The 21417-nt window shown below is 39.5% G+C and overlaps 1 protein-coding gene and 1 non-coding gene across 7 annotated transcripts; both read right to left on the reverse strand.

Annotated features, from left to right (window-relative positions):
* Nucleotides 1-1819: 1819 nt before the first annotated feature.
* Nucleotides 1820-15759, reverse strand: LOC120719724 (P2Y purinoceptor 3). Of its 6 annotated transcripts, XM_040009156.1 has the most exons (5): nt 15458-15632; nt 9964-10034; nt 5133-5172; nt 4288-4724; nt 1820-3659 (listed from the first exon to the last, which is right to left on the reverse strand). In XM_040009156.1, exons 4-5 carry the CDS (start codon nt 4713-4715, stop codon nt 2987-2989), a joined length of 1101 nt encoding a protein of 366 aa, XP_039865090.1. In that variant the 5' UTR covers nt 4716-4724; nt 5133-5172; nt 9964-10034; nt 15458-15632; the 3' UTR covers nt 1820-2986. The 6 variants fall into 6 exon arrangements, with proteins under 6 accessions (XP_039865090.1, XP_039865089.1, XP_039865088.1 ...); XM_040009155.1 differs by lacking the exons at nt 5133-5172; nt 15458-15632 and adding an exon at nt 15639-15694; XM_040009154.1 differs by lacking the exon at nt 5133-5172.
* Nucleotides 8830-8902, reverse strand: trnaa-agc. Its single transcript has one exon. It is a non-coding gene; the product is annotated as a tRNA-Ala (tRNA).
* Nucleotides 15760-21417: the final 5658 nt, after the last annotated feature.

Raw genomic sequence — 21417 nt, forward strand, 5'->3', positions numbered from 1 at the left:
GAAACTGCAGCGGGTGGTGAGGGCAGCAGAGCGGGCAATTGGCACTTCACTAACCCCCTCTCAGAGACATCTATACTGGCAGACTTCAGCAGAAAGCCAGCATCATCATCAAACACCCCTCGCACCCTGGACACTCACTCTAGGTGCGGTGACTCCCAAGCTAGGCGAGTGGCTCCAGCAGATCCCGGGAACAACATTGGAGATCTCTGTCCAGAAGAGCGCAGTCCTGGGAACAGCTAAGATACTGCGCAGGACCCTCAAGCTCCCAGGCCTCTGGTAGAGGACCCGAGCTTGAAGGATTAACCGCCCACAGGGGCGAGTGGGGAATTTATTTATTTTTTTATATGTTAGCGTGTATGTGGAATGCATGTATATATACATATATGTATGGGTGTATCTGTATGTATGCAGGTGTATGAATAAGTTGTACATATCGTTCTTGTGTAAATGTAAATCTGTCTGTGTTATTATGTAAATACTTACTTACGCTATTGTGTATTTCACACGGAGAGATGCCAAACTGCCTTTCATTGTTCTTGTAACAGTGACAATAAAGAGCTATTCTATTCTAATCTATTCTATACGGCTAATACTGGGCCAGATCCCCTTTTTGTCTTCTGAACTCTTTGTGCTAACCATTAGTCATCATATAATCATATGGATTCAGAAGCTACTGGCTGCTTTTCTAAGGTTTGAATTCAAGTTCTGCCTAAACTGAACGCTTGAAGTTAAACTACAGTAAAAAATGGGAAAAAAGGAAGCAACACAGTCTACTCCCTCAGTATTAATATATGATTGTGAAAACATCGTGTTTTTCATGGCTTTTAATAGTTTCAGTTAGTACGACATGGCAACAATCAGAAACACAACACAGAAAATTAAGCATCTGTACAGCAAAAAAACAAAAAACAAAAAAAACTTCAGTTTTAGTTTTTCTATCAACATAATTACATGTCTATAAAAATAAAATACCATTCCCATTATTCATTTGTTAGGGAATTTGATCAAAATAACTCTTCTAACTAATACTGACATCTGGGTCTCAATAGATGATAGATGACTGTGACATTCACTTTTTCTAAAGTACAACACACACATATTACATGACTATTGTTACTATGCACAGATACACACGAGCACACATTAGGAAACTGAAGCACATCACCACCTCATACTGAGGTCAAAGCTGCACATTCACATTAGACTGACACATACAACAAATACTTAAAGTGTTAACCTGTTACAGGAGCTTCAGAGCAATACGAGTTGAAAGCCGTTTTTCACATTGTCATTTCAGAATTTAACAACATACTGGTCTCAAGCTGGCAAAGTCTAGTGTAACATATGAGTTTGGCTACTCTGAAATCTTCTGGTTAACACGACTGTCACAAAATTATTAATCACGTTTATTTCACTCCACGGTAAGTGCATTGTTTGTCAAGAGCTCGTCACGGGGCAAAGACTCACTGTTTAAAAACATGACAAAGGTGCTCACTATGAAAGGCAGGTATGACATGTAAAACACAGGGCACATTTTTACAGTAAACATCAAAGTACACATATGTACATGCAGGCACATGCCATCTACATTTATGTTCATTTCATGAACATTTTAAGTCACGCAGCTGACAACCTACGTCATACAGCTAAATCACAACAAAGCAGTGCTAAGTACTAAACATTTCATATGTACAGGAATCCCAGTTAGACTGAAAAGAGTTAATTTAATGCCCTTAACTCCACAATCTGCCTCTATCTTTACCTTTAAATGACTTTTAAAAAAAATAACTGAATTAAAAATATAATTTAAACTGATTTCCTTCATTTGCTGCAGAATTTATAAGTACAAGACAGAGATCAGTCAGCAACTGACGGCCTATATCAGCGCGCTGTGAGCTGCACATTTAACGGTTTTCTTGACGATGTTTTATTTGTGACTGTAAGATCTGATACATGCTAACATCAATACTATTATGACAGATGATCCATTCGGTAAAGTAAATCTGCTTGGCATCTTTCTTGGCCTTCAGACAACAATTCTGATGGCTAAAGATCCAAACGGGACAGGCAAAAAAAACCCCACCTATTATGACAGAGGCAGTGGGGCTACAGCAGTGGCGTGCGCACACCATCCAGTGGTTAAAACCCGCAACAGCAGCTATTACGACATGGATAATGTAGAAACGCATCACTTTCAAGGAAAAACAGAGCTACAGACCTTCATTGGAACGCATAATACTCCACTTTTAAATCAGTGAACATAAACTTCTGTTTTTTGCAGCCTCTGTTTGCAAAGTATACCCCCAACCCCACCTTTCAGTTCCTTTCCTCAGACTAGTGCTTCATGCAGATTCAACATGCAAGCATAAACACCACCAAAAAACAGTGCCAGAGAGGATTTTATCCTAGCAAGTTCAAATGAACTATTTTCTCCTTTCCTCAACTGCATCTCATTCCAGCACGATGCATCTCTATCGTAACACCTCGCATAGATACTAAAATTCCCCAATAATTCAGTAGTTTCAATTTAAAGTACATGTCACAGTGTGTTAAACAATGCAAAAAAAGGGGGGTTTCAGAAAAAAAAAGCAGTGCAGTGGAGCTTGAAAGTAAACATCACTTATGTACAGTGCAGGACGTTTTCAGTAGAGGATTACAGTATTCCCCATTCAGAGTTATAAACCAAAATCTATGAATTTGCACAATCAAATACACTGACAGTCAGTGTGATAATAATTCCCAGTTCAAAACAATGCAAGCAGGACATTGTCAACATTTTCCATTCACACTGCATTGAGTCTCTATATGGCACTTCAGATGGCTTCTTCAGACAGTTATTAAACACATTTTTTAGTCACTAATAGCTGAAAGCCTCAAGGACAACAGTTTACTGTAATAAGAGAAGGAACCTCAGAAAAACAAGGTTAGAAAACGAATCCATCTCTGTGTTTTAAATCTTAACAAGGCTTCAAGGAGCACTGTTCGCTCACACGCTGCTGCCTTGGCTCTTTAGAGTGGTGACTCTGCGCACAAACCTCCTGGTGCTCCGGCGGTAGCGTGGTTGCGTGAAGTAAAACAGAATCGGGTCCAGAAAGCTGTTCATGCTGGCAAACGGTCTGGTGCTCTTATAGATGATTGAGAACAAGTTTCTTGTTGTGCAGGGAGCATTGGGCAAGGTGCGCACCACCAGGTACAGAGTCTTTGTGAGGTGAAACGGGAGGAAGCTTACGCAGAACACCGCAGCTACAATAATGATCATCCTCACCGCCCTGTCTCGTTTATCCCCAGGCGCTATGGAGACGCCCTGGTAGGACACTGGGCGGCAGAGGATGAAGGCCATCTTGCAGTAGCAAACCATCACGCCTATGAAAGGCAGCAAGAAGCCGAGGCACGTCAGAGCCATGCCGTAAGGATAGTAGTCTACCGAGCGCCCTGGCGTGCTCAAATCGTAGCACACGGTGCGGTTGCGCTGTTGCCCTGTTGCTGCAAAGTGGAAAGTTGGCGCGCACAGGGAGCCAACCACCAGCCATACCAATCCGCAGACGCACCACACCATCTTGCGACCGCCCTGCTTGTGCCACACCGAGAGAGGGTGGCAAATGGCCAAATAACGCTGCACACTGATGCAGGTCAGGAACAGGATGCTGCCGTGGAGATTACTGAAACAGGAACACAGAGAAGAAAATGTTGTTGAGCTGAATATTATCACAATCCATTTGTATTTTCTGCAAAGTTTTTCTTCAAAAAAGTGCTTTTTTAACAGAGCAAGGGACTTTCAGTATAGCATTTCTAAACTATTTTTTTCGTTTCTATTTTCACATGATAACAGAATTATTTCAGAAAAAACAAGAGACCCTGCTTATATTTGGAGAAAGAAGGGCAAGAATTAGCAGCAAAACTGGGTCTTCCCTTTGTCAACTCAAAACATACGTTGCTCCTGGTGAAAAACGACTTCCTGAAGACTAAAGTAACCATTAGTGACTGTATGGTGAACTGAAGACCACAGGACTATAAAATCTGGAGGAGCTTGAGAGATTATCCAAAGAGGAATGAGCTGTCAGTGTGTTCCTAAAGTGCTTTTAACATCATCTAACAGAAGCTGAAACCGCCTCCCCCACAGTGTTTCCTATGATTGTGCTCATTGTTTTTCCAGCACACAATCTGGCAATAATACCCCTACTGAGGACTATTTCCAGATATTTCCACCAAAAGAAGATTTGTGCTGGTGGCAAAACCAAAACCAAAAAAAACCCCAGATCAAGAGCCAATAATCAACCATGAACCCACCTGTAGAACTGAAACCTGACCATCTTACAGGTAAACTCCCCAAAGGGCCAGTAGTCATGACTCGCATAGTTGTAGATGAGTAAAGGAAGTGACATCACATACAGAAAGTCGGCTATGGCCAAGTTGAGCATGTAGATGTTGTTTCTGGACAAATTGGACCTCTTCCTCCATATCTTCAGTATGACGGTGGCATTCAGAGGAATCCCAAGCAGGAAGACGATGGTGTACACAGCAGGAAGTAAAATGCGCTTAAAGTCTTCCTTGTAGGTGCAGCGAGGGTTAACCGCCCCACTAACACTGCTGATGTTACTGAGAGCGTTAATGAAGCTGTCTGCTGGGTAAAGCTCTGTAGGGTGTGAGAGCAGGTCCACTAAGGAAGTTTTTGAGTCGAGGGCTTCTGTGGGGATGGTGCTGAAAGAATCTGGCATCTTCACATTCTGGAGGAGAGAGAGAGAGACAGGTGAGACTTGGTAGCAAGATTTGCTCGAGATCAAACACGATTACCGAGCTATTGTGTTTGATGGAGTACAGACAGAACGTTATAGGTCTTCTTATTATTAGTTGTCTGTGGTGTACAAACTAATCCAGGAAGGCACACAAACAGCCATATTCAGCTTGGCCAACACTGTAGGAGGAGCAGTTCTCTCCTGCTCGTGTATAACCTTGACCTTGAACACAGTTTGGCTGAAAAGCCATTAGGTGATCACTGTGTGCAAATTTCACTAAATTCTAAGAGGAGTGGATGGACGAGTGCCATCACATCACATCATCGATTATTTCGCCGTACAGGCAAAAAATCAACATTTGTTTTGGATGTAACGGCACACACACACACACAGCCTTACCTAGAAGACAGACTCCTATTGTTCCCATTTGTCGATTTAACTGGGAAAACACATGAAAGCAATGTTTCTATAGCATGCCACGATTAGACAAATGAAACAGAAAATATGCAAGAAAACAAATGGATGAACTAGAGAGAGGACAACTCTCCACCAGAGGGCACAAGAGATCTGCGTTTGTGTGATATCCTCCAATATTACACAAAAGCAGTCACCTTGAGCCCTGTGAACACAGGACCTTCAGTATTTCTTATTTGGACAAGTGCATTCAGGTATTTTTTATTTGACACTAGTTCATACTAAAAGCCTTGAACAGACAATTTAGTGCAAACTATGCAGTATCTAACATAAAAGCAGGAAAGCCACGTTTGATAAATTTTTGGAGCAGCAGTGAGCAAGAAAAGATTGTTTTTGCAGTTTTTTAAACCACATGTTTGTAAAAAACACTTGTAGTTAATCATATTTTTAAAGTATAATCCTAATTATTATAAGGGCTTATTAGTATCTCTGACAAATACCTCATAACCCGACTTGAAACCTAATAATCTCCTGGGTGTGCTCACCGTAAAAAGGGCTCACTTTGTATTTACGAATACATACGACAGACTGTAAGAACTACAACAAAATAGGTGCTACAGTGAAATAATCATTTAATCTCTCCATCATTTTCTGACAAGTGTAGACCAAGACGTTTGGTCAAGTTTGGAAATGAAAACCACTGCAGACTGTCTGATCTCCCACTCACATTTCGCAACGTCTGGAACACGCCCGCTATACACAAACAGACTTATCAATGATCTTAAATATTCTTCTGCCTTCCAACATCAGTCATATCCACTTCCCTCATGGCAGCAGGCAGCTGAGTAAGTGATCTGCCTAAGACGCTTCCTCCAAAGCCCGGTGCTTCCTCAGACTGTTACTCACTACATTTCACAACCAACCAACCAACAAGCCAACCAACACCCTCGAGCCTGCGTCTGTGCTTGTGTGCCAGAGTGTGTACATGTCAGGTATCTCTCAAAGCTGCTTAAAAAACTGTCTTTGGATGTGTTCAAAAAAAGTGTTTTAGGTGAACTCCTCTCTGTGGGTGCGCAGATGTGAACAGAAGTGACGCACAATTTTATAACTCCTGGCACAGAAACTGAGGGAGAGGAGGTGAAGGGAGCAGTGTGCCAAAGGACCACTGAGCATTTATCTGCGAAGATGAATAGAAAACGTTGTTGAGGAGTGCTCTGCAGTCTGTTTTATCTGCTGATGACTCATGCACGACGTACTTCAGATCAGTAATTTGGTTGAAAATCAACTCCGCAGAAGGCCTTGAAGCCAAAATTCTTGGCTAACCTGAAGCATAAAGACCCTGAATTAAGTCTGTAGCTGTTTTCATGTTAAATAAAGTCTGATTTTCATGAAACGCACTAAACTGCAGCACCGCAGAAACAGTCATGGTCCTAGGGCTCTTGCTTTTGCCACAGAGGAGGCTCTATTACTCATCTTTATGTTCAGGCTTGCTTTTAGACGCCTCGCAGAGCCTGACCTGAATAAAACACAATGAAATGTGTAATAGTTTGAGCAGTAGCTCCTGTTTGTGACATGTGTTGTGTCATAGTTCATATTAACAGAACAGTTCAAGGACAAGCAGTAACATGAAAGCTAAGCTATAATTCATTTTACAAAAGAACTAATCAGCTCATTGCCACATTTTCCTTCTTTAGCAGTACCGCAATCTTTCAGACAATACGGTAAGTATAGAGAAAGAGAAGCACACATCCTGGATCCTACAAGCCCTAGCAAGCAAACCACTGGTTTCAAAGTAAGAGCTGAGATGTGAGAGGCCAATAAACCACTGATTCCCATGCTGAATATCTGCACCTTTTAGGATAAGTATTGTGGTGGAGATGATTCATATATCAAATAAAGCCAGATTATTTTTAAAAGGTTTTGGAATAGGGGGCAAATAGAAGTAAAAGCTCTTTCTGATCTATTCATGTTCAGGGCTCATGTCAAAAATTGTTTCTAGAAAAATGGGAACTAGATGTTGTGATTTAGTGAAAACATGGACAAGCATACTCGATATAAAGACGAAACTCAGCCTGAACTCTCCTAGGGAGTTTTCTTGTAACTTCTTTATTATTACTAGTATTAGTTTTTCCCAGTTTAGGTTGCCCTTAAGTTTTTGCATTTGCTTAGATGCTTTTATCAGCCACAATAAATCGGCTCGCTTTTTCTTAAGATTTCCGTTTCATGCCTTTGTTTGTTCGTGTTTAGGTCTGCACCACAATCCCTACTAGGTCTGCATCAGCGGACCGTGACAGTGGGAAAGGCAATCCGTGACTGATAGTGTTTCATTGCATGGGCGGTGTGTTTGGTTTCACTGTCATGCTGAAAAATGAAGCCATTCTAAATAAGACGTTTTCCACATGGTAATATATGATGGATCAAAATCTGATGGTAGTTTTCTGTGATCATAATTCTATCAATTTTAACAAGATCTCCAACACCTCTGGCTGAAATGCAGTCCCAAACCATGACAGAGCCTCCACTGTGTTTTACATATGGCTGTAGAGACTCACTGTTGTAACTGTCTCATGATCTCCTCTGTGCATATTGACACTTTGAACCAGAAATTGAATTGGTATCATCAATCTATAACACCTGTTACCACTGATTTTCATTTCAGGCCTTAGCCTTTACTCACTGTTTCTTTAAGGCACAGAAAGTAATTTTTTAGCTTATTTTTATTTATTTAATAAAAAAAAAATGTTGTACTCACAAATATATACTGATTAGTGTGTAATTAGGTCTTCGAGCAAAATGATGCGTTCTCATAAACTGAAAATAAATCCATTAAAAATGCATATGAGCAGGTGGCAGCTTGCATATCTACTGACACCTAGTGTTGAGATTTTACACACATTACCTTTAAGGACATGACCTTCATATACTGGTCATCTGCTTTAGATAGTTTATTTAGGCCAATTCCACCTGTCCAATTTACTCACATTTTTTAAGGACACAGTGAACACTAGTTTGAACTAATAGCTCTTTACTAATCACCTCATTGGTGCATTAATACTATTTTATGCCTTTCAATCTTTGACATTTCTCATAGATTCAACCAAAGAAATTGGAGTAAATTATGAGTTTTTGCAACAGGCTAGAAACAAAGTGTTTAAAGAAACAATTTTGGTGCTTTATGAAATTTTCTATCACATGTAGACACAACACTGGTTCAGTCTCTTGAGTTGGTGCCTTTTTTAAGAAGTGTGCTCCATTTATTCTAAAATGACCTATTAGTTTATCAGTATAAGGAAATATTACTAAAAACACTAACTTAAACGAACAAAACTTCACTCACTGAACTTCCCTAGTACATGTGAAGCTAACATAAACCTGCTCAATACACGTTCTCTTTACATCCTTCCTGAAAAGATTCAGTCATTTAAATGGTGCAGTAATTGGACTATTTAGAGATTTTGAGACCAAATCCTGATATGTTGTCGTCTTTATTGTAATTTTTTTTCCATCAAAGTTATAATGTAAATGGAAAGATAAGCTGACATTTAAGGTTATCTGCACTACCAGGAGAGGAAAAAAGAATTACAGAAATAATACAGATACTGTTTTCACTGCTAATAGTAAAGAAAACTCTTACCTTTAAAAGTATTTAATCCAGATTGAAAAAAAAAAAAAAAAAACTTGTTGGAGAATGCGGGCATCGATCCCGCTACCTCTCGCATGCTAAGCGAGCGCTCTACCATTTGAGCTAATTCCCCTTCATGCTGTGTGCTGCAAAAATAAAGCCTTTAGAGGCACACACCCACAGCCCTGCTCACTCACGTAATGTGACCAGTTAATGACAGGGACACTTTCTCTTTGCGATACACACACCCTCACAAACACCCTGCTGCATACTCTCCACCCTGAGGACTGCCAAAGGGCTGAGCTGAGCAAGTTACACAAGGTTATTTATAAACCATGACTGCAAGAATGTGACTGCTACACTCAGGACAAATATAGGAGATTAATAATTCATCATAACAAAGCCGTAAATCAAATGACACCTAGACTCATTAATGATTATTCTGCATGTGGATATGGTGTCAGGACCTTTGAACTTTGATTAAGGTAATGCAAGGTAACTCTAACTACGTCAATATCACAAGTAATGATTGATAGCAGAGCCCAGCTTATATTTAAACCACGTAACCTGGAGAGTGCACTTACTGCTTTAAGGCTCTGCATGTGTTTTTATTGCGGTACTATGAAAAATGAACATGACTGTGTAATGTAAACCAGCAGAACTTTAAGGTTCCTCTCAGTGTTACAGAAATTTACGAGGTGTTTTAAACTCATTGTTTGGTTTTGGTGTTTAGGCCAAGAATAGAACTAGAGACACAAAGTCACTAACCAGATGTGTAATATGGCAGAAATCTCTACTAGGAGTAAGTGGAGACAGAAGAAAAACGTCATAAGCCAACAAATGTCTGATTTGTATGTGCAAACATGTCCGACATAAATTTTATATTAAAATAATGTTATATACAAATCAAAAACGTGGTGTTCCTACTATTATTATTATTCTTAATGTATGTTTCTGTCTGATCCACAGATAAAACTCCAAAGAGACATTTGGAGAGAAGAGATAATGGATATGTTACCGTGGACGATTCTTATATAGCATTTTTCTACTCTACCTAAGCACTCAAAGCGATTTATACTATGTGCCTCATTCACCAATTCACACAAGCGCTTTATTCTCTGCTTTTTCCTACTGAAGTGCTTTCTATCTAACATGCAAGCTATGATGGAGAGCAACTTGGTGTTAGTATTTTACCTAAGGATATCTGGCATGCAGACTGAAGCAGCCAGGGGTCGAATAGCCAACCTTCCAAAGAAGAAGAAGTCCTACAAAATAAATAAAAGAATGTAAAAGTTAAAACACGTGAAACACAAAATCGTGACCAGTAAAAACAAAAAAGCTTCATAGCTGGTGAGCTTTAGAAACATTGACCTACAGAATGCCTAATTAAAACTGGCAGATAAGGTGACATAAAGAGTTATACTGCTGTGCATGTAGGAAGGCTATCTCTCTATCATTTAAATGAACAGAAAAGGGAGATTTAGAGGAGAGGACAGCAAGCAGGCCACAATTAAAGTCCAATTACTTTCCCATCTCCGATCTCTAAAGTCCCTGGAGACCCTAATCAATGATTCATGCCCGCTGCCCCTCATTCACTCCCGTGCTCGGTTGTAGTTAATTGGGGAAACAAAATGACGAGCCAGGAAATCGATATTAGTATCACACATGAGTATACGCGCAGTACAATCACATGTCTGCAGACGCACACTGCAGCCCTACCTAGCAATCAGGAGCAAATCTACAGTAAACAAAACAGAGTAAATTCAGGAGCGCAGTAGGAGTACAAGAATCAACTGTACAAACTAATAGCATGACACAGAAACACACAAACCTTCCACATATCAATGTGATCAACATTCAGGTCACAGCCCTCTATTGTGGATTAGAAAAAAACAGACTGCGATAATTATCGCTGCTAATACGGTGCATGAAGACAGGAGACAGGAGACGCTTTAAACTAATCAGCTGCACCATAAAGAGGACGGGTGATAAGCAAAGCTGGTGTTCCATCAAAACCGCACTACTTGCCATATGGTCACAAAGATAATAAAAGTGTTTCTTGTTGCATGTGACATAACTATACAAATCATTTAAACATTCAGTAGTGCAAACAAAGACATTACTGCAAGGCTTGTGTAGAAAGTCCCCTTCTGGCCTAAGTTAACCAAAGCGTTATACCACATTTTTCACTAATGAAGTGGACAAGACTGCAGCTGATAACAGATGGCATTCTCATAATTTGCCGTATCTTGCAATCAAAAACAGGCTAACGATGTTGTTGTTGTAAGTATGTCATTAGATATACAGAGAGAAGGTCATGCAATATTTCCTACAACTTTACTGTGTGTCAGCTCTTTGGTGCACAAAAGAGGTCTGATGAAATAAATGTAGTGCCAGGACAGTAGGGCACTGGTCACTGAAACTAAAATTTTGAAACACCAAAATTCTTTCTTCTATGATTAATCTGAATCATCACTCTTACTTAATTGACTTACGAGAGCAAAACATGTTAAAATTGACTTCTGTTTAGGGTGAGGGGCTTACTAATACTAATACACTCATCAATTGCAGAACAGTCCAAAAGTCTTGCACCACCGCTTTCTTTACAACAGACTTTCCGACGCTTGCTGCTTTTTTTTTACTCATTTCCAGTCCATCCTTGTACCTGACCAGTATCAAAGGAATGTTTTTGGTCATTAGCTACATAACACTGATCTGTGAGTCTTTCAAGCATAAAAAATGTGCATAACTCAATGGATCAACCAGTGTTGTGTCTATGCAAAACAGACAACTTAGCCCTTTTTAGGCACTTTGTTATGAGCAGACTGCCACAAAGGTGTGTCATTGGTTCCAATTTCTTTAGAAAATTGTATCTTTTGCACCAACAAGGTGATTCTCAGAAACTGAACAAAAACTATTTAGAGCAGATAAACAGTATCAGAGAGTCATCTCCTTAACAAATAGGAAAAAAGCCACACAGACAGAGAGAACATGGCAAACTCCACACAGAAAGGCTCTAAATGGTGATTTAACCCAGGACCTTCCTTCTGTCTGTTTGAATGCTTTGATGAGCACAACAGCAAACTTTGCCAAGCTGCTGAACTAATCAAAGAAAAAAAATAACAGCAAGCAAGCTGAACGACATTTCACAATAGTTTCTCTCTTGCTTTTGTCCTTCAGCACATATATTGTTATAATAATAATGACTCACTGATAATGTAAAAATACCCCAGAAATGCATAAATATTTTTCTGATGCATGTTTTTGTTCTTGAGCCGCTATTAGTCACATTTAATGTTGTGAGAATAACATGTTTTTACTGATCTTGAGCTCCAGTAGCTGTAACGTCTTGGTGCACAACTTGTGTTGGGCAAAAAAAAAAAAAAAAAGCTTAGCAAAAGCTCAACAGGCTGGTAAGCAGCAATTAGTCTGTGCCCCATGGTTGCTGAAGTCATGTGTTTGTGCTGCAGAGGGGATGGAAATGCAGATGTGGTGAAAGCAGAGTCAGTAAAGCACAAAAAGAGAACAGAAACAAAAAAAAAGTCTTTACTGACCGATCACCCAGTGCATCTGTGACAATTGCTGTGAATTGCACAACAAGTTTTGGAAACATTGGCGGTAATCTTTTTAAAACCTACTCAGGACAAAGACATTCGATTTATTTTGAGACATTCACATTAAATCACCAATTTGGCTGGTATGTTTATGATGGCTGCCATTAAGCTTGTGCTTGTTTATTCAGTGAGATAATGCTGAGGGCCACTTAACTTCATTTGATAAACAACTTCAGCCCTAAATTTTCTGTCTACCAGGTTTTCTGCTTCTCTAACTCTGCGGCTCCAACACAGAGTTATGTTAATCTGCTACCCGGCAGACAAAACAGAGGCTCAAACAGTGCCTAGCAGAAAGGAATCTCCACTAAAAACACAGCAGCCATGTCAAAGCCCTGTGGCGACTGAAGCAGATAGTCTGTCTAAGTGATTGTTGGTTATTACGTCAGCAATATGACAACTTGTTTTTACTGGATCCGAGCACAGTTATGCACATTCTAGAGAGACATAACAAATACAAGTTATAAACCTCACATCTGCAGTTTTTTATATCGTTTTTTCATACCGTTTATAATCTTTTACTTGCTTTGCTTACTTCAAATACGATTTACAACAAGATGTTTTTGAAGTTATCATGGTTAACAGCAGATTTATTAAAGAATGTTTAAACAGCTTTTTAAGTTGCTTTGACATAGCAGTATGACTCTTTGGTCTTGAAACGTTGTACTCTCCTGCAGCATGGCCGACAGATTTATAGAAACAACTGATTGCTGAGAACATACTATTCCTTTTTTTAAAAAGGTCACTATTAAGGGTGTCTGTCCTGGGGCACATGATGTATTGCAGGCTGTTTATTAATCACAGGGTCAGTAGTTTGTGCTCCGGTGCCTCTAGTCAGCACTCTTAGGCATGATAGGGAACCCCAAATTGCTCCTGACGCATCCATCAGAGTGTGGTGCTTAAAAGGCATAGCAAAAAGCAGCTGGTTGAACGTGGCTAACAGTAAAAAGCGATCACTTAGAGTAGAAAAGCTAAATAAGTACCCATCTGTTTACCATAACTATATCAAACAATCAAGCAAACACTAGATTGTTCTTAGTAATTTTTTGATAAAGCTTAAAATTAGAGTTGGATCAGATGACCCTGGGCCCCCCCTTAATTAAGCTACAGTATCCCTAGGCTGCTAGGGGCCAATTATTATTCATCTCTGTCTCTCTTTCATAATGTGTCTTTTCTCCTGTCTTCCTCACCTAATCTTGTTCCAGTTGCTTTGTGAAGCCTGGTTCTGCTGGAGGTTTCTTTCTGTTAAAAGGGAGTTTTTCCTTCCCACTGTCACCAAGAGTTTGTTCATAGGACCTCATATGACAGTTGGGGTTTTCTCTGTATTACTGTAAGGTCTGTTACCTTACAATGACGTGACTGTTGTTGTGATTTGCTGCTAAACAATAAAACTGAATTAAATTGCTATCAAATGGTCCAACTCAGTGTAACCCATAAAGACACCAGGGGCAACCTTTGGAGCTGAAAATTAAGGCAAATACCAAAGTAACAAAAACTGTATTTCCTTTAATGGCTACTACAACCTGGCACCGAAAGGGAGTCAGTTCCAATACACTCCATGTTAAAATTTGTAACGTTACAGCATTGACAAGCATATTTACAGCCTGATTTTTTCAAAATGTGTTGCTCTCTGTAGATAGTTTTCCTAGTGGGTGATTTTTTAAACTATCCTAAACTGCTTGAATGTTGGAATTAAAGGTGTGGCTGTTTTGATTGACAGATGCCCCACAGAGGACACTGTCAGTGCCACACACGCGAGAGAGAGGAGGAAAAAGGAGAAGGACAGCCATCTGCAGCGGCAGTCTTACACAAATTCCCAGTCTCTTCCTCACAGTGAAAAATAAAGCATATTAATTTACCACTGGAGCCAGATCACTGCAGATGCCCACAGCATCAGTATCATAATGGACGGGAACTTGTAAAAGCTGTTGTTGTGTGGTCTACCAAAAAGGTGATTTCTGGTATTTGCCAAAAGTGACTGTCAGTATTTAAACTGTTATAAACGATTTTTTGGCCTATAAACATTTGTCAAACATATCTCTAGTGAATGATATCAAGCCATTTTAAGCCAAACTGTCTGCCATCAAGTTTTGGCAAATCAACTTTTATATTTCCATTGTTTATGAATGTAAAACTCTCACTGACATCAAAAATGTCTTTTTCAAAAGGGATCAGGCCAATAGGGGCAGCAGAAATTGCAACAAATATAACATAACGGTTATATAAATATATTTTAAGTAGCTGAAAGGACTGAATTGATTATAATGTAGAACACAGAGCATATACAATAACGCAGAGTCACAAAGATACTTACAAAACGAGTATTTTTTGTTTGTTTTATATGCAACACCTGTAAATCCTGTTGAGTGCAGACTATTAGATAAACACTGGAAATCAGTTTTTGGCACAAGACTGGGATGGTGCGTTTTTGGCTTCATTCTGTATGATCTCCTAAACTTCATAATTTTCTACAAACTCCATAGAGATGCTTGAACAAATATTCTCACCTGGTTTGTGCCCCATAAATCATCAGAGTCCTGGGACGCATACAACATGAGTGGATAATGATGACAGCGTCTTGCTCGAGGGCACGTACGTTCTTGTTTATTTAACTATCGTAATGTAACGTGAGAGTATTTTTTTAAGGAATTTGATTTAAAATGATGAAGAGAAACAGGAAAGGGGATACAACTGATCTGATGTTATCACACCAGACGAGCTTAATAAGTGCACTGACTGCACCAGTCGCCGGGGCTTTGAGGTGCAGGACACAGGACATGTCTTACTCCAGCACCACAAATAACACAGCTACCAGCCTTCGTGACTCCTTACAGCTGCTTATTTTAGCACCACAGGAGCCCCTGCTGGGACATCTGTGCGCCTGGACGAATAATAACAAAACTACACAAATGTAGTAACAAGCTACTATATCTCAGCAGCTAGAATTGATTGTTATACACGGCAGGTCAAATTCATATCGCGATAATTCCCCAGTGGGAATAATACTTTTTAAAAAACATTCCTTTAGTCGCTAGCTGCTGAATAAAGCAATAAAACTATAAACAAACTGAACTTACCCTGAATGAAAAACGAAACAAGTGCGACAACATCAACAAGTTGGCCACTCGGCCATGGCAAAGTGCTGCTCCTCGGTGATAACAAAGAGCTGGGAAACGGACTGTTGCCGGGAAAATAGCAGGTTTAAGGAAACGCCGTGCTGCTAGGTTCGAATTCACCGCTTATCTGTCCCGTACCTACCTGCAGCGGAGCGGCGAGCTGCTGCACACGTTACACGCCGTATAACTGCCACGCACGCGCAATGAGTCTTGCGCCACCTGCACGAACAAAGGGAGCGACTCCAGCGACAGCTAACGTCTCGCGCCTTTAGCCGGCATCACGTGTCTGGTTTCTTAAACAGACGTTACAACGCTGTTGCTTTCAGTGGGTGTTTTAAAATCACCTAAAAAATAAAGCAGTTGCAGTGCTGTGAAAACCATCGTGATTTTTTCATATTTTTTCATATTTGCATATTTATCACATTTACCTTACACTACCTTTTCCTACAAGGCATTAATTAAAAATGATAAACCTTTCTTTATTAACCATTGCTTAAAAAGCCATCTCTTGACTGTCTTAGCTACTTGCAGAGCAATATCCAACCTTTCTTTTTACTCATAAAATCTTGAAAGAGTGGTTTTAAAACTGATCATCTGCAGAGGTTTCAGAGCTCATCATCAATAATATTTTATTACAGCGATTAGTACACGCTGTAGGTATTAAAGGTACTGCACTTGAGTGGTTTGAATTACATCTGTCTAATAGACTCCAATTTGTTCATGTAAACGGGCAGTCTTCTCCATGCACACAGGTTGATTATGGAGTTCCACAGGGTTATATAGCATTTAGCTCTCTTGCATAACGCAATTCATTATTACTATTTTTTCTATTTAAAAAAAACTCCTAGAAAAGCCTTCAGTTAATCCAAAATGCTGGAGCAAGATTAGTGACAATGTCTAGAAAGAGAGAGCATGTTTCTCTTATATTGGCTTCTCTTCATTGGCACCCTGTTAAATCCACTATCAAATATAAAATCCTGCTCCTCACATACAAGGTCTTGAATAATCATCAGGTCCCATCTTATCTTAATGACCTCATGGTATCATGTCACACCAGTAGAGCACTTTGCTCTCAGACTGAGGGCTTACTTGTTGTTCCTAGAGTATTTAAAAGTCGAATGGGAGGCAGAGCCTTCAGCTTTCAGGCCCCTCTTCTTTGGAATCAGCTCCCAGTCTAGATTCAGGAGACAGAAACCATCTCTACTTTTAAGATTAGGCTTAAAACTTTCTTTTTTGAGTAAGCTTATAGTTAGGTTAGGATCAGGTGACCATCCTTCTCTAGTTATGCTTCGCTCATCTTTTTTTTCCTCACTCACTACGTGTTTATACACCTCTCTGCATTTCATCATCATTATTATTCATCTCTGGCTCTCTTCCACAGTGCGTCTTCTGTCTTGTTTTTCACACCTCACTCCCATCCGGTCATGGCATATGGCCGCCTCTTCCTTAGCCAGGTTCTGCAGCACAGTTCTTCCTGTTAAACGGCATGTTTTTCTTCCCACTGTCACCAAGTGCTTGCTTATAGGTGGTCATCTGATCATTGGGGTTTTCTCTGTTTTCTCTGTATTATTTTAGGGCCTTTCATTTATAATACAAAGCACCTTGAAGGGAACTGCTGTTGTGATTTGGTGCCATATAAATTAAATGTAATTGAATTCAAATTGCTATCCAATGGTCAAATTCAATTGAATTAAAAAGCTTGCAAGAAGTAATAGTTGACAAAAATAACCAGAGTAAATACAGTTTTTAATTGTCAATGATATCGTTTATTAAGGGAGAAAACTATAAGAACACACGTAAATAGAACTTGTCTGATAAAATTAAGGAGGCTTTGGGACTCAAGTGAGCAACGCTGAGAGCCATTATCCACAAATTAAGAAAACCTGGGACAGTGGTGGACATGATAAGGAGTGGCCAGCTTACCAAAATGCCTCATCCCGGAGGCTGCAAAAGAACCCAGAACCACATCCAAAGAACTGTAGGCCTCACTTTCCCCATTTAAGGTCAGAGTTCACGATTTAACAACAAGAAAGAGGCAAAAAAATGGCATCCATGGGAAAGTTCAAGTAAAAAAATTACTGCTGACCACGATTTTGCATGACAATAAATAAGCTCTTCATGCTTGAAAGTCTGCCAGCATGGCTGAAAGGAAATGGGTCAAAACTCCTCCACAATGAAAGTGTCACTACCAGTTACTTGCACTTAATTGCAGTTCTGGTTTTGCCACCCTTGGCAGGAATGACAAGGGTGGCAAAACCAGTTATTAGGTTTCATTTTGCATTTACCCAGGCTAACTTTGTGTAATACTATAATTAGCTGGATGAGCTGAAACATGTGAATGTGACAAATCTGGAAAAAAAAAAATCACAAAAGGGGCAAAAGCTTGTTCACAGCAGTGAATGTTTAACTGCAGGTAACCATGTTTAAGCAACAGTTAATTCCCAGGAGGAAAATTCTAACAATATAAGGGCTTCAACCAGAGAACTTGCCATAGTCCAGCACCTTTGAGTGTGTTTGCAGCTCACTGAGTTCAATGGCAGGTGTTTGGTCTGTACTAAAAAGAGTGACAGGACATGACTGGAGGTGTCACTTCTTATCATTTTTGTTTGAACTTCTATGAGGTTTATCTGTTAATTGTATTGTGCCATTGTAAACATTGCTGTGTCCTGCTCAGCACCAGGTTGTCATCATAAAAGATAAGATGCCTCCCACTGAGTGTGTCGAAGTTTGGATATAAATTTGGCAAAGCTCCAAAGTGACCAGTGGCTCTCACTTCTTTTTGTCCCTAGTTCCACATATTGAGACAGTGAACCTGGTTTTCATTGGCTGATTACAAGTCAACTTATGTGTGTTTCATGTGAAAAGTATTGTTTTAAAAAATATGCTGATGTGTAGCTTTGTCATCGCTATAACACAAAGATGACACAGGAAGAAATAGGAAGTGCATAAAGGCTAAAGTTATTCTTGTAACAATATGTTCCACCACAGGATGAAGCAGAAGATAAGACGAAGAAGAAGATAAACTTTCAGTGCAACTATGTAATCAATGATTGTATAATTGATAACAAGTATATAAATAGGTAACTAAGTACAAGAAACAGCCAAGACTTAAAATAAGGAACAGAAAAACAAAGCAGAAAACGCTAAATTATCATGCATGTATTTACCAGTCTTTGTGCAAATTGTTGTTTTAGGCACTTGAACCAGGTTCAAATGTCTGTTTTGTCAAGCTGGACTCTGTTATCACCCAAAAAGTCCCATTACGTACTTTTGTCTCAGGTGTTGTGGCTGGTGAGTCACGCCCACATGGATTCCTTCTTCATGGCGTTTATATCTATTCTCTCTGTTAAAACTCATTTTGGCTATAATCCGATATTGTGGAAAAATATGTCACTGTAGTGATAAGGAAAGAACGACGTGCTCATTCTTGTGTTCTCGAGTCACTCTCCTCTGTATTTGTGAAGCCAGATTTCCCTCTGTTCATTTACAAAACTGGAGAGGAAGAAGACTCTTTTGTCAGGGTGTATTCAAGCCATGCAAATTTTAAACCACAGTATTGGGGTTGAATGTGTACATGTTGTAGCAGTCACAGGAAACGTACAGTAAGGATGTGTTGATGCATGCTCGATTATCCAGGTAAGAAAATCCCAAAAAGTTGATTCTCTTCATGCGTTCTTTTCATGTTTAGTCACTTATCCAAGTGACTTTTTCAGTCTCAGTTGACTGCAGGTTTACCCAAACCAATAAACAGTACATGTGGATTGTCTTATATTAAGATAAAAAGGCATGAAAAAAAACAAACAAACATTATATTCAAAATTGACTGCCATCAGCCTGCCACAAAATCATAAATCTCAGTTGGGGTATGCTGAATCTGCAAAAGGCTTAGATAGTACGTTCAATTAAAAAAATTATACATGAATTAAAAATATTTTCTTGCTGGGAAAAAAATACAGTCATGCTATCACAGAACTTTATGCTGTCCTGTGAAAAACTAAGTACACCATTACCACTTCCAAAGGAATTAAGAGGGTAAGTAACAGCCAAGTGCTGCTAATGAAGTGCACTTGAATAATTCATCAACCACAAGTGTGAAAAATTCCATGAAAGCAGAAGTTTGTATTTTGCATTAAAACCGTGCCATGATCTTCCCATCAGATTCGCCTCAAGGTCAGAGAAGCAATGCTCAGACTGCAGAAAATCTTTAGAACCTGCAAACAATCCAATATCTTCAGAATCTCCAGGCCTCAGTTAGCAAGTTAAATGTTAAAGTTCATGATGATAGAATCAAAAACAGGCTGAACAAGTATGACTTCTTTGGATGAGCAGGCAGGAGAAAGGCTCTTCACACTACAAGCAACGTGGTAGCATTCCTTAAGTTTGGAAAAAGTACAGATGTTTGGCCATAATGCACAGCGCTGCATTTGGAGACAACAAACACAGCATATCAGCACAAACACCTCATACCAACTGTCAAACATGTTGTTGGAGGGGTGAAGATTTGGGTTTGTTTTGCAGCCACAGCACCACGAGTTGACCATGAATTCCTCTGTATACCAAAGCATTCTTGATTCAAATGTATGCATCTGTCTGATAGATAAAGCTGGGCCACATTTGAGACGTGCAACAGGACAACAATCCTCAGGATTAAATCTGAAACAAGGTGTTGCAGTCCACTCAAAGTCCAGACCTCAACCCGTGTTAAATGTGTGTGGAAAGACCCAAGGGAGCTGTGCATAAACAATTCCCTGCAAATCTCAATGAAATGGAGAAACTTGGTAAAGAAGAGTGAGCCAAAATCCCTTCACATCAACGTGAGAGACTGAGGCTCACAAGCAAATAAACCAGTCTTAAGTTATTGCTGCTTAAAGTGGTTCTATAAGCTACTGAATCACAGGCTGTTTTTCAGGGTACTACATTTCTGTAGGACTGTTGCAAACATAAGAGACGTAACATCAATAAAAGCCAAAGCTGAAATGAAGGATTGAGTCTCCCTGCCACTGATTAAATGAATACGTTAAATACTAACAAGTCACTTAGACGATTAGATTTTTAAATGGTCAGCAAGAGCATGTCGCCGCTGACTCGCGTCCAGCGGACGTCTTTCCGAATGAGCTCATTTGTCATGTTGAAATCCAGACGTGTGGAGACAGAGAAGAATAGCTCATTTCCCTTTAAAAAGAAGTTGCTCAAAACTTTGACGACACATTTCGTAATAATTTAAAGAGGCAGTAGGTTTAAGCTTGGAGGTGTGACAGCATGGCTCAAAACATCTGAACTTCACTCTCACCAGAAATACTGCACAGCATTTCATAGATTCAAGGCCTGCACCACTGTGCTATACTGTTGTGAAGTTTGAAGAAGATCCATAAAATATTGCAGGTAATTGTGGGTTTACAAGTTTTTACTGATTTTTACATTTGGTGCGACCTTGACTTTGACCCAACTTCCACCAAAATGAAAAGCTGTTGTTGATATCTAACGTCACGTAAAATTTGGAAATGATTGCATCTCCCTTTGAGGGGAGAATTATGTGTAAAAAATATCTCGGGTGGATGACTCATATAACAAGCATTTTACACCTTTGTTTCTCCCATGAGATATTTTCACTGGAACCTTTCTGTTCACAGTATCGCATTGTTTTCCTTCACATGAGAGGTTTAATTGCATTGCCACTCAGCTATCTTCTTTCACAAAGAAAAATTAGTCTAGTTACAACCTGAAGCTGTAAGAGAGAAACAGAAAGCTTTTTAAACCTCTGTCAGGTTTTACTAGGTTGTAACTTCTGTTTCAAATCCAAGAAGCAACAAAAATAATTGGGAGATATGTGCAGTTTGGTGCATACTTCAAGAACAGTGTGTATTAACTTTGATGAAGTATTTGAAGCATATAATCACAATATTAACTTTTCACTTTTCAAA

Source organism: Simochromis diagramma, unplaced genomic scaffold (assembly GCF_900408965.1).
Source record: "Simochromis diagramma unplaced genomic scaffold, fSimDia1.1 OVJJ01000344.1, whole genome shotgun sequence".
Taxonomy (NCBI): Eukaryota; Metazoa; Chordata; class Actinopteri; order Cichliformes; family Cichlidae; genus Simochromis; species Simochromis diagramma.